The sequence below is a fragment of the Crocodylus porosus genome, unplaced genomic scaffold (genome assembly GCF_001723895.1).
Source record: "Crocodylus porosus isolate Cpor-Errol unplaced genomic scaffold, CroPor_comp1, whole genome shotgun sequence".
Taxonomy (NCBI): domain Eukaryota; kingdom Metazoa; phylum Chordata; order Crocodylia; family Crocodylidae; genus Crocodylus; species Crocodylus porosus.
The window spans coordinates 3,692,490-3,707,505 of NW_017728918.1; the positions used below are offsets into that span (position 1 = coordinate 3,692,490).

Sequence of the window (15,016 nt, forward strand, 5' to 3'; positions counted from 1 at the left end):
ACTTCCATTAAAGTTACAATTGTGGGTGGCCTGCCCCACTGTGCCTGTAATAGGAACTACAGCATACAAAAATATGCTGCTATTTTGTAGTTCAGCAAGCTAAAAGAGGATGATGATGTTTAATACTGAACTCTCCAACACATCCCCTGCCTGACAACAGATAGCTGCTGTGGAGATGAAATGCAGTTCCCACTTTCCTGTATGCATGTGAATTGATATTTATTTCAGTACTACTAGAGGTATGAAAATAATATTTTTGTTGGAAATATTGCCACATACTGACAGGACTAAGAATATGAATATTACAGCTTGGAAGATATTTTGGTGAACTGTTTGCTGAAAAATACTTTTTTTTTTTTTTTTGCATTCTGAATACAAGAGAAAAATTCAGGCTAGTTAGGACAAACAAGGGGAGTAGGAGGTCTAGTTGGATCGTCCAGTAATACCCAGGAAGCCAGTGTTCACAGTACTCACCAGGGGAAGATGACACCTGGATTGTAGTCACTGTTCCAATGAATATTTGAGTATTTTGGTAAAAACTTAATAGAGTTAATGGGAAAGATAAAGTAAAACTCACCCAGGAAGGCAGTAAGGCCAAGTAGGAAGATTTCATTTTAAGTCTGTGCTCTAGATTACATAGAGAGGGGATTTGAACCAGGTCTCATAGAGTGCATCCAGATGAGCATGCACACGCACTTTGAGGCTCCTCAAAGGCTTTTGAGGTGCTGCAAAATGCATGCAGTGCACGTGAATAGTGTCTCTGCATTGCATATTTGCAGCACGGAGGCAAATTAGATACCAGGAACTCCTGTTATTAAAAAAAAAAATGTTTAAATAAAAGTGGGGAGGTACATGTGGCTGCAGGGTGCACCACTGGAAACCGGAGCCTGGCTGGCCAGGTTCCATGTGCCTGGATCGCCACTGCTGCAAAAGTCATCTTAAATGACTCCTTTAGGAGTTTTAGTTTGCTGCCCTACAGCCGCGGAGTGAAGCACCGGGCTCCATGCAGCTCTGTGGCTCTGCAGGAAGCCTTGCACGCAGCCTGGCAGCAGCCCGGGAAGGCAGGCTCTACCCAAGAAAAGCAGTGAGCCTGAACTTTACCCCTCCCCCCCCGAGCCTGCCTGCCTGCGCTGCGCAGGGGCCTGGTGCTTCTCTCTGAGGCTGCAGTGCCTCTTGGCACTGCCCAAGCCGGGTGTCTGCAGGCAGGTGGTGCTGGGGGGAAGAGGGGCACTGCTACCCTCTTTACCCTCTCTCCCCCCTGCAGCCTGGGGACCACTCCACCTGCCGGCAGCTCACCTTCCCCTCCCTGCCAGAGAGGCAAGTAAGTCGGGGTGGGGCTTGTGCACAACATGGGGGTTTTATCAGCCCTAAACTGAAGCGGTGTTTTTTAAAACCCACTGCTTCAATTTAGGATCCCCGTTTCATCTACACATGCCCAGTCTCTCAGGGCCTTATTACACATTAACTTTAGGCAGCTTCTGGAGCGCTTACCTCCTGGATTATCATACAGAAATTATTATACAGAAATACCTAAAACTAGTTTTTAGCATACTTTGGATGGCTTAAAATAACACCACTCTAGGGCAGGTTTCTCTCTGATCCATGTTGTCCAGCTCATGTTTCATTAATGTGTGGCCACTCCCCAAAGATGAGCCACCCAAGTTGCCAGCCTCCAGCATCCCAGGATGCCGTGTCCCCTTTCCCACCCTCCTGTTCTGTTTGGATGAATATTCCACCCCTTGAACTCTACTGCCCGGGAGGTGGTTCTGGCACCAAGCCACTGATCCCTTCTGCCCCCAGGGGTGCAACCTTCCTACCTCCTGGGGTGCAACCCTGTGCAAACAGCCTGCGGAGCACATGACATCTAGCCAGGCCACAGGGTACAGAGAGGTCCAGGAGTGGGATATGGGGTGGGTGGAGGGGAACAAGGTAGGGGACTGAATTGGGTCCCCATACACTGAGGCTTCCTTTCTGGGGCAGGGATGGTACCTCCTCATAAGTTGCCTTCCCTCGCTGTTCCCATCTCCTGGCCCCCCCAAGAAGCATGACCAGCACGACCCACACCCCAATAATAAATCCCGATTTATTAAAAGATGAGACCTTCTTTAATTTACTTCATCTTTATTTCTTCTCAAATTCTTTCTTTTTTTACTTCTTTTTTTCCCCCTTCAGTGGCTGACCTTCATTTCACCATCCTCCCTCCACACTATTTCCTTTTCACCTCTCCTTTCATTATCCAGCCCCAGCCCATTAAATCTTTACCTCCCAGCTTCCTCTTCCCATCACCCAGCCCATCTTTCACACATGCCTGCCTAGAGCTAGGACAGCAGTCTTTCCTAGCTCACCATCTTGTAGTGGCAACTCACAGCTGTAGCTCTTAGTCAGGCCCCTGCTCACCAGTCCTCTAGTCCAGTGACATGGACAGGTCCATGGACAGGTTTAGCATTTCTGTCCATGGACAGGTTTAGCATTTCTGGGCTTATTTGGGTCAGAAACCCCGGTAACACAAAGGGTCTGTAATGTCTCTCAACTATATGGTTGATCCCATAAAAGCTATCACCAGAAGATATCACCGTATTGCCCAAGCAATCACAGTTACAGGAGCCCTCTAATCCTACTTAATGAAACAGGCCATTTATACTCAATCCAAGAACTGGCATGTAACTTGACCAAGAGAGACAAAGAAACCGCATGTAAACAGTTTTGATGCATCTTAGTCTTATCAGCATCTCTGTGCAGATGTTGGGTGAAGCTGAGAGAGCCAGCTTGCATTTGGTCGGATTATTATTTTACAGTAGGTTTTATCTAAATTTGCTTTTGCCCTGAGTAAATAGTATTTAGCCACAGGTCACCGAATAACTTTTTGGCATATGCCAGAAAGCAGGACAGCCGGCATGGTGATAGAGTCTGTCTCCTTGAGACAATCACAATGAACTGAAAGATAAGCAAAATTTAAACAAAAAACTCAGTTTACATAGAGTTGAACCAAACATTTATTGCACAGGATTGCATTCATTTCATAAGCAGGGAAAAGGTCACAAAGAAAGCTGACTGGAATCCAATATGCAGGATGGCAAGTAAAGTGTTTAAGGACTTGGAAAATCTTTGGGAATTCTGTTATTGGGAATAGGGAAGCATATGCCCATTACTAGCTAAAACTTGATTATTATTGCATCTAAAGTTACCGCAGTAGTAATTGCAATTGATCGACATGCTTAAGGACACGTATCGTCATTATAGTTTTACCCAGAGTTCAAAGTATGCCCAAAACATTGGAAATGGATTTCTTAAATCCTGTATTCTGTTCTTTTCTAAATACGATGGTAACAAGGAAGACCAAGTGATGCCGCAGAATATTATTTTATTTCAGTGGTGCATTTGCAGGTAGCTGGACACTTTTCTTTCACCATATCATTGCAACCAAACAGCTCTTTTAAGGTGCTGCAGTCTGAGTCTGCATCGCGGAACCTGCAAGGGTTGGCTGAAGTAAAGCACAGAATAAACAGTGAGACATTAAAGGACATCATAGGGAGAAAATTGTTTCCTTTTTAAAATGTAGTCTTTTTGGTTCTTTGCCTTTATAGCCTAAGTAGTTTCAGCAGCCTCTGGGCCTTATCGTGCATTCAGTTAAATAGGCTTCATCTGATTTCAGTGAAAGCAAATCAGATTTTTTTTCTTGCGCTTAGGCCAACACAAATTTAATTCACTGGCATTCATTGAATGCCACTTTGAATAGGAAGAAGATCCACTATGTCATGAAGTGTGTTAAAAAGTCAATACACCCAAATCAGCCCTGCTATAGATCTTTTCAAACATCACAGTTAAACCCCGGCTGTTCTATAAAACTGTATATATGTAAAAAGATGGTTTATTTTCATTCTGGTTTGAAATCACTGCCTTGAAAACAAACCAAGCCCAAAATAGCACTTTTCATTTGAAGCTCTTAAAATGAAGCTCTATTGAATTAAACTTCAGAAGAGACTTATGAGATAGTAAGTGCTATATTCCCAATTTTAGAGACAAGACATCCGAAAACCAGAAGTGGAAATTATTTCCATTTCAAACTATCAACGTACTTTGTCTTGCACCAAACATAGGTCTACAAGGTTTCAGTGCACACTACAAATTTCGATGGCTAGACGCACCTTAGCAATTTTATTCACACTTGGGCTTTGCAGGTTTTAGGGAGCGGTATAGTAGATTGAATGTTTAACGTAGTGCATCATTCTCCCCAGTAGAGGGCGCAGATATCATCCCATTGATTAGATAATCTACTATGTGAATTCAGCGTGAAAGAACATCCCTCAAAGTATGTTACTTACTGCAAAGTCCATTTTCACACGCATGCGGACAATCACCACATTTTGGTCCCTCTTTGTAAGGTGTTGCTAAGTGCTCTACAATATTCCCTCTGAAATTGTAAAGACATCCAATGTAAAGTGTGATCAGAGTTGCATCCCCTGACCGTTTCAAAGGACCTGAAAATAGTATATTTGGCAGAAGTGCTGACATATGAAGCATGTTCCTAAATGATCATGTGTTTTACCATGCTGGTATAAAAAGTGTTTTGATTTAAAAGGAAAGGAAATTAGCCATACTTTCTGCACTTACTTTTAAATAATATTTTAACAACAGCAACAAGAAAAACAAATGCTAGCAACTTCCATCGAATAACTTCCACATGTTCCTGGGTGGCAATGAAATAAGCCTTTCAATAACCTTCTGCTAACTATTCTTCTGTGCAATTATTAGAGATGAAACTTGACCTCCTCACTCCCAAAATATTCTCTGAAAAGCCAGCTCATACTCAGTTATGTTTGTGGGCCTTTTTTTTTTTTTTTTTGCTTTCCATGAATATCTGAGTACTTGTTCTCCCATTCATCTGTCCATTGAACAGTACACTTAAGGGCTTTGTGAAGTCTCCCCTCTGTCCATCATAACATACAATAAAACAAACATTAATAATCTGGTTATATATCAGTGCATGGGAGTATCAGCTTTGCTTCCTTTGCATCTAAAGATGTTCACAACCTTGATACCTGAAAATTTATGCCCAATTAAATTATGCCCAAATAAATTAGGATATATGTACTAACTTCTAGGTGAGACTTTTGAACAAGCACATGCTTTCCCGTTTCCCCATTTTTAATGTGTGGGAACCACAGAAGATTTTGAAAAGATATGCGGAAATATTTCATACTATTTCATAATGAAGGAAGTTCATATTGATACGTACGCAGGACAGTAGTGGCAAACGTAGAAGTAATTAAACTGATTATTAGGGCAATAAGCAACCGAGCATCCGATCTGGTAAGAACTATACCAGACTACCTGCAGGTGTGAAAATAAATGCAATAGATTAGTGTCATGTTTCATTCAGAGATGATTCATGGACTATGCAAACTCTCACACAAAACACATGCCATACTCATGCGTAGGGAATATCCCTTTAGAAGCTGCAGTGATTGCTTCAACAGGCAAGTAATATCCAGGAAGTTTTAAATGTATTTTTTAATATAGAAATTAGGTGTCAGGAAGAATAAGGAGGATCCAGTGTCATGTCACTAGTCATCTTTAGGAGAACCTAACTATATGATTTTTAAGTAGGACAATACATATTTCATTGATATTGTTGGGGTTTGTTTTTTTTTGCTGAACGAAAACTTATTTTCTAAACAGCTCTTCTTAAATTACTGTTTCAACACCTGGTGAAATGAACAAAATGACGCTCAATGAATTCAGTGCATTTTTGATCAGTTGGTGATTGGTGACTAATAGCAACGGCAGATATCTGTCTGGTGGTTAAATCTTCCAGCTGCCCTTTATTACACTGATGATACTCCATTTATTGCCACAGAGATGCTTACTGAAATGTGTTTTATTTGAAAAAATAGCAAATGCCTTTCTGAGGTTTAGTGGCAGAGAGGCAAAAGTGTCTCACTATGGCTCTAGAGCAGAGGTGTCCAACCTTTTTGAATGTGGGGCTGGATCATAAACTTTTTATTACACAGTGGGCTGGCAGGAGCAGGTGCTTGTGTGGCCTGTCCGTCCGGCTGTGGGCTGGGGGTGCAGGGGTCAAGGGATGCCGCCTGACCCCACCGTGTCCTCCCTGCCACCTGGGTGGCCTCGAGGATGCCCCCACACCTGCATGCCTGGGCTCAGCAGCCGGGGGACATGCGGGAGACCCTACAGGGGAGGGTGGGATGTGCAGGGACACATCCCTTCCTCCCCCACTCATTGATCAGCTGCCAGGGGACCTCTCCCCCACCCCCATGCCAGCGGCTGGGGGACTCCCTGCTTCCTAACCAGCCATCGGGGGTACACCGACCAAAAAAGGTTGAAAACCCCTGGGCTAGAGAAACAGGTGTGCTTTAACCACCCTTATGCAATGGCGTATTAGCTATGGATAGAACTGACATTGCTTTTCTCTCTTACAACAATATGTCAGGAGTTAGGCATTTGCTGTTGTTATCCATACCTGAGTATAGGTATTAAAGCTTTCATTTTCATCAGTTCCTCCAACCCCATACTTGAAATATTTCACACGATCATACCAATATTGGATCACAGCACTCCACGATGCAGGCTTAGATGATTGCAGGATAGTTTCCCCGCAGCGGACACCTGAATGTAGAAGCGAGGCAGTTTCACAGAATGGGACCGAGAGAGGCAAAAAGTGTGTGGGTCTGACAGAGTGAGTTATAGCCGGAAGTGGGAGTAACCAGCAGGCTTCTCCAGTGCCTGCTCACAACGGGGACTTCCTGCATTTCGCTTCTATAAAACAGTACTACTGAGAAGGGAAGAATAGGTCTGATCCAGTCTCAGTGAAGTCAGTGGAAGACCCCCCTTTAGTTTCAATAGGCTTAGGACCACAGTTAGCTAGTTGCCGGCTTATTAACCAATGTATCTCACTGAAGATACTGGTTGAGAAGAACAGATTCAATGTATATGGGTTTCTAGACAAACTGTAAGGCCACTTCTCTGGGAATTAAGAGGAGATTCAATATTATTTTAATAATAGGGGTCACCAAGTGAAACTGGTAGGTAGTAAGTTTAAAACTAACGGAACAAAGCCCTTTTTCACACAATGTGTAATTAAAGCATGGAACTCATTGCTGCAAGAGGTGGCCGGTGACAGTTTACCCAGATTCTTAAGTAGGTTGGAGAAATACGTGGAGGAAAGGAAAGGGGCATCAGTAGCTATTGAAGACCCACACAAAGATAACTCTCACTTCAAGCTCTTTTCCTTTCTCATGCCCTTATGACAAGGAGTTTAACAGAATTGGCAGAGCTGTTGGTATCTGACAAAAGCCATGGTGCAAGCACTTCTGCTGCGGCCTCAAACTTGTAACCTCTGGACTGTCATCTAGGTTCGTTAGTGCCCACACCGACCCAACCCACTTCAAGGCCCTGATCAACATTAGGATGCTATCGTGGTAGGACATTTCACAGACATGTAGTAAGAGCCAGCCCCAGCCCTGATGATCTTAGGACGCTTGTACACATGTCAGGGGTTTAGTCCTCGGGGCTTTATTCTATGCTCTCTAAATTCAAACAGTGGGTTTTTAATTGAAACCCACCATTTCAGTTTAGGGGCTTCCATCATGTTATGGCATGGGACCCGATCCTTTTTTTTTCTTTTTTCTGGTAGAGCCTGCCCGCAGCCAGGGGGTGAGCTGTTGGCAGGCTAAGCAGCCCCATAGTTGCAGGGTGCCCTCATCTTTCCCTCCATGGTGGTGGTGCCCCCTGGCTGCTAGTAGGCCAGGACTGCCCTAGCTTGAAGGCAGCAACCGGCAGGTGCAACTCTTCCCAGAGCATGCCAGGGCTTCCAGTGAACTATCCATGCCACTTTCCCAGTGCCTGGGCCCACCTAGGAAGAGGCTGGCATGTCCCTGGGGCAGCACAGGGGGGTAGCAGGAGGGAAGCTGGGTGTGCTGGCACATGGAGAAGGTGGTGGGGACAGTGCACAGGGTGCGGGAAGCCTGGGCGAGCTCAGGAAAGCTTGGGCTCAGCAGGCTTACATTACAAAAAAAAAAAGGATTGGGCACTTCACCACTTCTGCCTTCAGAAGTGGCAAGGGGCCTGACCTTTTTTTTCAGCCAAGTTCAAGCTTCCCCAAGTCATCATCTGGCTTCTCGCTCTGGCTCCTAAGTGGGGATCGGGGAAAAGAAATACATCTAGATCCTGAGGGTCTGAGTGCCTGAGAGTTGTCGGAGGATCTCACCAGACTCACTGTTCTGAGTCCAGGGGTTGTTGGAGTTGTTATCATTTCTCGTGTGAGTGCAGCACTTCCTGCCTTAGCAGCGTCTGCAGCTGTTCCTACCAGCTGGAGCAGAGTGATCTCTTGACCTGTCTGTATGAGCATCCTGCTGAAATACAGCTGCAATCTGCAAATCTCCATATTCTGTTTGCAATGCTTTCTTAGGTGTGGTGAGTCACCCTTCACTTACCCCTCACAGTCGTCTCTCCTTCAGGGCTGATGGTGTTTTGACATTTACTTGCCCATCTCTGAGCGCTAGCTGCCACGTCAGGGTCCCATTCCTTAAGGAAACAGAGAGGCAAACACTCACGCTGTGTAAGCACAGCTCATAACAGATAATGTAGAACTGAAAACACATTTAGAGATGTGGGCTGCCATCACTCAGCACAATCCTGTGCATGCCTGTGGAGTTAAGCCAATTCATGCCTGAGGACCTGATGCAGAACAGTCAGCTTTTATAATGCTGAAGATTACAACTGCCCAACTATTTATTAACATGGATAGATTCCTTAAAGACAGCTATTCAAGCCAGCACTCCCAAAGGCAGGACTTTGATTGCCAAGTCCACCCAAATCTCCATGTCTTGGAGACTACCCTGGATGAAGGCATCTTATTGAAAAGGACATCATTTTTGATCATTCAAGTACACTACCCCAGTGTAAGCACTGTTACCTCTCAGGTTGGTGTTCTTGGGGAACCCTGGCACAGGACACCACCTGCCTGACTCACAAAGGACTCAGCCCCCTCCCCACCTCCCCCTGAATAAGAACTCATTAGAGGACGGGCTTACAAAAGACAATGAAGATGCAGTGGGAGATGCACTGAAAGCCCTCCAGACAAAGGTGATGGGAGTGAAGCAACTCCCCTGGTCTCATTTACGTGCGAGATGGGATGGGAAAGCACCTTCATTAGCATTCAGGATGGAGAACAGAGAGTCCAAGGCAAGGACCGCACTGAACTCTGGGACCAGAAAAGCAGGGGAGCACTGCATGATGGGGGATCCCTGCTCCAAAATGGGAGCCCAGGAAGAGTTGTCGTTCCTCAAGGGAGCGATCCTATGGGCTCAGGAGACAATCCCATTGCACATAAAAGGGGCCAAGATGCCCTCGTGGCTGAACAGGGAAGTCCAGGAAAGCCTAAAGGCAAAGAAAGAGGTATACAGGCTGTGGAAAAAGTATACCTTGTTGGCTCGCACTTGCAGGGAATCAGGAAGGCCAAAGCAGGGTTAGAACGTAGGCTGGCAACAAAATTTAAAGACAACAAAAAGTTCTTCTTCAGGTATACAGGGAGCAAAAGGAAGGTACAGGATAGCATAGGACCCCTACAGGACAAACTAGGGCAATTGGTGACAGAGAGGGGGGACAAAGCTGAGCTCTTCAGTGAGTTCTTTGCATCTGTATTCCTAGATACAGACCAAGACGAATCTCCCAGTTGAATCATTGAGAGACACAGGAGGGACACCAGCCCACTAACTGTTAGCATGGACTTAGTGAATAGCACTTGGAGGGGCTGGATGTGGTCAGATCAGCAGGCCCAGCTGAAGTTCATCCAAGGGTGCTGAAGGAATTGGCCAGTGTCATAGTAGAGCCACTAGAATGGCTGGTCGAGCACACGTGGTGCTCTGGTCAGGTCCCAGAAAACTGGAAAAGGGCCAATGCATTCCCTATTTTCAAGAAAGGGAGGAGGCAAGAACCAGGAAACTATAGGCCAGTTAGTCTCACCTCCATCCTTGGGAAAATTCTGGAAAAAATCATTAAGGATCACATTAGTGGGAGCCCAGCAGGGGAAATCAGCATGGGTTCATTGCAAGTAGATCCTGCCTGATTGCAAGTAGATCCTGCCTGATTGTTTCTTTTTATGACCAGGTCACAAAATGCTGAGCTGCAGGAGTTGAGGTATATGTCATCTGGTTAGACTTTAAGAAGGCCTTCAATACGATATCTCATTCTGTTCTCATAAATAAACTGACAGGCTGTGACGTAGATGATTACATGGTCAGGTGGGTGGCAAATTGGCCTAGGGGTCACACTCAGAGAGTGGTGGTGGAGGGATCGATATTGACCTGAAAAGATATGGGCAGTGGAGTCCTGCAAGGCTCAGTCCTTGGACTGGTGCTGTTCAATGTCTTCATCGGTGACTTGGATAGAGAGCACCCTCTCCAAGTTTGTAGATGATGCAAATGATGGGGCAAAGTTAACATAACAGAGGGTAGAGAATGGATCTAGGTGGATCTGGAGAGGTTGGAAAAATGAGCAGAAGGAAATAGGATGCAGTTCAACAAAGACAAGTGCAAAGTGCTCCACCTGGGCAAAAAGAACCACCAACACACTTACAGGCTGGGGGATGACCTTCTCAGCAGCATGGCAGCAGAAAGGGACCTTGGAGTCATAGTTGACTCCAAGATGAACATGAGTCATCAATATGACGAAGTGATAAACAAAGCTAACCACACTTTATCATGTGTTAGCAGATGCATGACAAACAGGTCCACGGAGGTGATGCTTCCCCTCTATGCAGCGCAAGTCAGGCCGCAGTTGAAGTACTGCGTCCAGTTCTGGGCGCCGCACTTCAAGAGGGATGTGGAAAATCTCAAGAGGGTTCAGAGGAGGCCACTCATATGGTCAGAGGCCTGTAGGCAAGGCCCTATGAGGAGAGATGGTGGGACCTAGATCTCTTCAGCCTTTTCAAGAGAAGGCTGAGAGGTGATCTTGTGGCTGGCTATAAACTCCTCAGGGGAGGGCAGCAGGGAATATGAGATGCTCTATTACCAGGGCACCCCCTGGAGTAACTAGGAACAATGGCCACAAATTGACAGAGAACAGATTTAAGTCGGACATAAGAAAGAACTTCTTTACAGCAAGGGTTGCCAAAATCTGGAATGGGCTTCCTCAGGAGGTGGCTCTCCCCTACCTTTGGGTCTTCAAGAGGAGACTGGGCAAGCATCTAGCTGGGGTCATCTGACCCCGGTGCTCTTTCCTTCCCAGGGCAGGGGGTCAGACTCGAAGACCTACTGAGGGCCCTTCTAACCCTAACATCTATGAATCTATGAATATCCTGGCTTGACTCAGATGTGCTTATGTTTGACTGCATTTTATTGTTACCCTGATGAATGGAGTTCAAGGCATATGAGGGTGTTAGCCTGTCAATATTGAATAATCCAGGCTGGCTCAGGCATGCCCTGTTAATTTGTGTGTGTATGTGCATATCTGTGTTTGACTGATTTGGTGGTTGGAGGAATCCAGCCCCATTGAACCTGAGTACTGCCAGATAGCTCCACTGGGTGTCAGGACTTGGAGAAGGGAGAGATACAGCTCTATATAGAAACACAAGTAACACAAGGAAACCATTGATATAATTACAGAGACCCCAGAAATGTACCCCTAATGAGCACACCCCAAAGTGACAGGCAAATCTGGTAACAGTGCCTGCAACCCACATCCCATCCTTCTTTATTAATTGTGTGATTGCCCTAGAGGACATTCATCCCACAGTATACAGGATGATAGGGCAAACTTGTGCTCTACTGCACAAAACTCCAGTAGGCAGGAATGCCTGCAAAGGGTACGTGGCAGAGCAGTCGCTGCTATCCTGTGCTATGCAACACTTCGAATCTCAGCAACCCAGACCTCTGGGCAACCCAGAGAAATGAGACTTGATCTCTTAAAGCCCCTCTAATCCCAGGATCTCAAAGTAATACTGTTAGATCTGTAAATTAAGAGTCCTCTTCACCCTGGAGGTAAATGACTCTTCATTACATTTGACAGAGAGAGAAACTGATGTAGTGAGGTTAAGAGTGGATGAGTCAACAGCACGTGGGAATTGTGCTTCACAATCTGTCGTGTGATCTTGCCACTTCTTCTTGCCCAAGGTCATAGGCAAAGCCTGCAACGGAAGTAACAGCAGTACCAGAGCCCAGGTCTCTCAGCTCCTGGACTAGGTGACCTCCTGAGGCCCATTCCAGCCTTACTCTTCCATGATTCTATGATCTGTGCCGACACTACATGACTTACCATCTTCAGCATGTTGCTAGCAGTTGGGCTTACGTTCCTCCTTAAGTCATTGTACTTGTCAACAATCACCTTGTGGTTATCCGCAGTAGAAAGAAACAAAGCAGTAAAACCCAAAGCAGGTCTCTAAAGGAAAAAAAACAACAACAACAAACAAACAAAAAACAACAACAACAATACCACACAGGAAAGTCTTCTTCTATGTTAACTTGTATCAATTCAAAGTGAATAGGTTTCCTGGTAGGTTTTCTCAGCATACCCCTGAGCTATGGAACGCTGCTAGGAAGGGACACCTTTTCCTCTCCCTCTTCTTACGGAGGTAGCAGGAGACTCACGGGTGATAGAAAGTGGTTGTATTTTGGAACACTTCTGTGACCTATGTCAACCTCAGTTTCTTTCCCAGTATAACAGCATGCAATAAAGGTAAGGAAAGAGTTATCTTTCCCCTGGCACTAGGGAAGGGAAGGATGTTTAAGCTGGTAGAGAATAGGATAGCCAGGGCGCTTGTACACGTCACGGGGTTTTAGTCCTTAGAGTTGCATTCTATGCCGCCTAAATTGAAATCATGAGTTTCTAATTGAAATGGTTGGTTTCATTTTTCTGTCAATGTATATATGTTATTCTTTTGGTGGTCCCAGGTGCCTGCTGAAGGCAGAAGCAGCGAGGGACCCAATCATTTTTTCTTTTCTTTTTTCCCCTTGGTGGAGGCTGCCCACCGCTCCTGCAGCCAGGGGGACGTTAATCTTGGCCATTAATCTGTCAGCTGGCCTCCCACCTGTGGAAGAAGTGGGCAGGCTCTGCAGAAAAAAAGGTTCAGGCCCCTTACCACTTCTGCCTTCAGCAGGCTCCTGCAGCTAGCAGGATTCCTTGGGCTGCCTGATAATGGGCTGGCTTGGCCCTGGGGCAGCACGGGGAAGTAGTAGGAGGGGGACTGGGTGTGCTGTCAGCCAGAGAAGGCAGCAGGGACGGTGCACAGTGAGCTGGAAGCATGGGCAGGCTTGAGGAAGGGTTGGATCAAGTGCCTCTTAGCTGGGGCAGCACCTGGGAAACTGGCAGCCTGCCCAGGCAGGCCCACACCTGTGCATCGTCCCTACCACCTTCTCCAGCTGCCAGCACACCCAGCCACCCACCTGCCTCCTCCCTGCACTGCCCCAGGGGCAAGCCAGCCCATTCCCAGGTGGCCCCGGATGTCTTGATGGCTGCAGGAGCCTGCTGAAGGCAGAAGACGTGAGGGGCCCGATCCTTTTTTTTCTGCGGAGCCTGCCCACCTCTCCTGTGGCTGGGCTAGGGTGGGGGGGGAGGCAAGCTGACCCATGGCTGCAATGTTCCAAGTTGAAAACTAAACTACATTGAGACGTAGTTTAGCTTACAATGAAGTAAACTCATTTAAAGCCCCCAGAACTCAGATATGTGTAATGGGTGATGCCATTAAGCCATACAAAGGGAAATTTTCAGTACATGTACATCATGACATTGAGGTAAATTTAGGAGGTTTTACAGATAAAGGAACCAGAGATTATCTTGCAAGGATTGGTGCCCAGGAGGTATATCAAGAACTGGCATAGTAAACTGGCTTGGAAAAGGGGACTCAGTGGTCATGTCCAGGTGAGCAGGGGTGTGTTTTTGCAGTGGCACAAATAGTCGGGGCACACAATTTGTACCACTACTTTTTGCCCCAGAACAGGCCCCTGCATGTGCTTTTTGTTGAGGGCCATGCCCAGCCTCTCCCAGCTGGGCTTCATGTACTGTGAGAAGAAAGGGGCACTGTCTGGGGCACAAGGAGCCTAAGCGTGGGGCTAGCTGGCAGGCAGACCCTGTACCCTGTGCCCTAGCCAGCTGAGGAGCAGCATGTGGAGACAAGGGAGCAGGCACCCCGGCACTGCTTGCTCCCCCATCTCTACCCCCTATGGAGCCCCCACACTGAGGTACATAGAGACAGGGGAGCACCAGCCCAGGGCTGCCTGCTCCCCAGTCTCCACATTTGTCCTGGCATTTGTCCCAGTGCTTAACTCTCTCCATGTTTGTGCTGCTTTTTTGAGGGGGGGAGGGGTTTGTTCCCATTATTAACTATTGCTCCCATGCTGCAAATTAGCAGCACCTTGCATGATTTAATGTGCAATGCATGCAGTTGTGGCAAAGAAGTTTATGATGCCACAAAACACAGGTGCCTGCATGTCTCCCCACGCTTCTAGGGGAGAGAAAGAGAGAAAGAAAACACAGTCCCAAGTCTGGACCCTAAAGGGCCATGGCTAGTTAGAGTTGTCTCTATGGCTGACCTGGGGTTTGTTTTGGACTTTCTAATCCAAGGACTCTGCCTACTACATTGCAGTTGTTGTCCAATAACACTTCTTGTTTTAGCAAGACTTCCTGCCTTGCTACATTTCCCTTCTGATGGCCATCCATCCTTTAGAGGGGCAAAGACCCCATCAAGAGCTAAACCAAGTGGAGCTCATTGTCAGATGTATGGGGTTAATAAACACTGCTATCACCTAAAGAGCCTAGTGTCCATGTCCAAGGAGCTCTGGGCTCACCCTTATGAAGGGCAATGTCTAGGCTGGTTTCAAGGGAGTACTCAGGCTATGTGAAGACAGAGGACCTTAAGCAAGAAACCCTCAGTGAAATTCATGATAACATTTTCATGGTTTTCCAATTCCTTCATAGTTTCATAGTCTCATAGTTTCTAGGGTCGGAAGAGACCTGAGCAGATCATCAAGTCCGACCCCCTGCCATGGCAGGAAAGAATACTGGG

The 15,016-nt window shown here is 46.4% G+C and overlaps 1 protein-coding gene across 1 annotated transcript in view; it reads right to left on the reverse strand.

The window, feature by feature from the left end:
- Positions 1-2,975: 2,975 nt before the first annotated feature.
- The window catches only part of LOC109311493 (serotriflin-like), an 18,405-nt gene continuing 6,364 nt past the window's right edge, over positions 2,976-15,016 (reverse strand). The window contains exons 3-8 of the mRNA XM_019537152.1: positions 12,271-12,393; positions 8,451-8,541; positions 6,479-6,624; positions 5,237-5,331; positions 4,323-4,411; positions 2,976-3,481 (exon numbers count right to left, since the gene is read on the reverse strand). Coding sequence (XP_019392697.1) covers positions 3,357-3,481; positions 4,323-4,411; positions 5,237-5,331; positions 6,479-6,624; positions 8,451-8,541; positions 12,271-12,393 — 669 coding nt within the window. The 3' untranslated portion in view covers positions 2,976-3,356. The remainder of the gene's footprint in view (positions 3,482-4,322; positions 4,412-5,236; positions 5,332-6,478; positions 6,625-8,450; positions 8,542-12,270; positions 12,394-15,016) is intronic.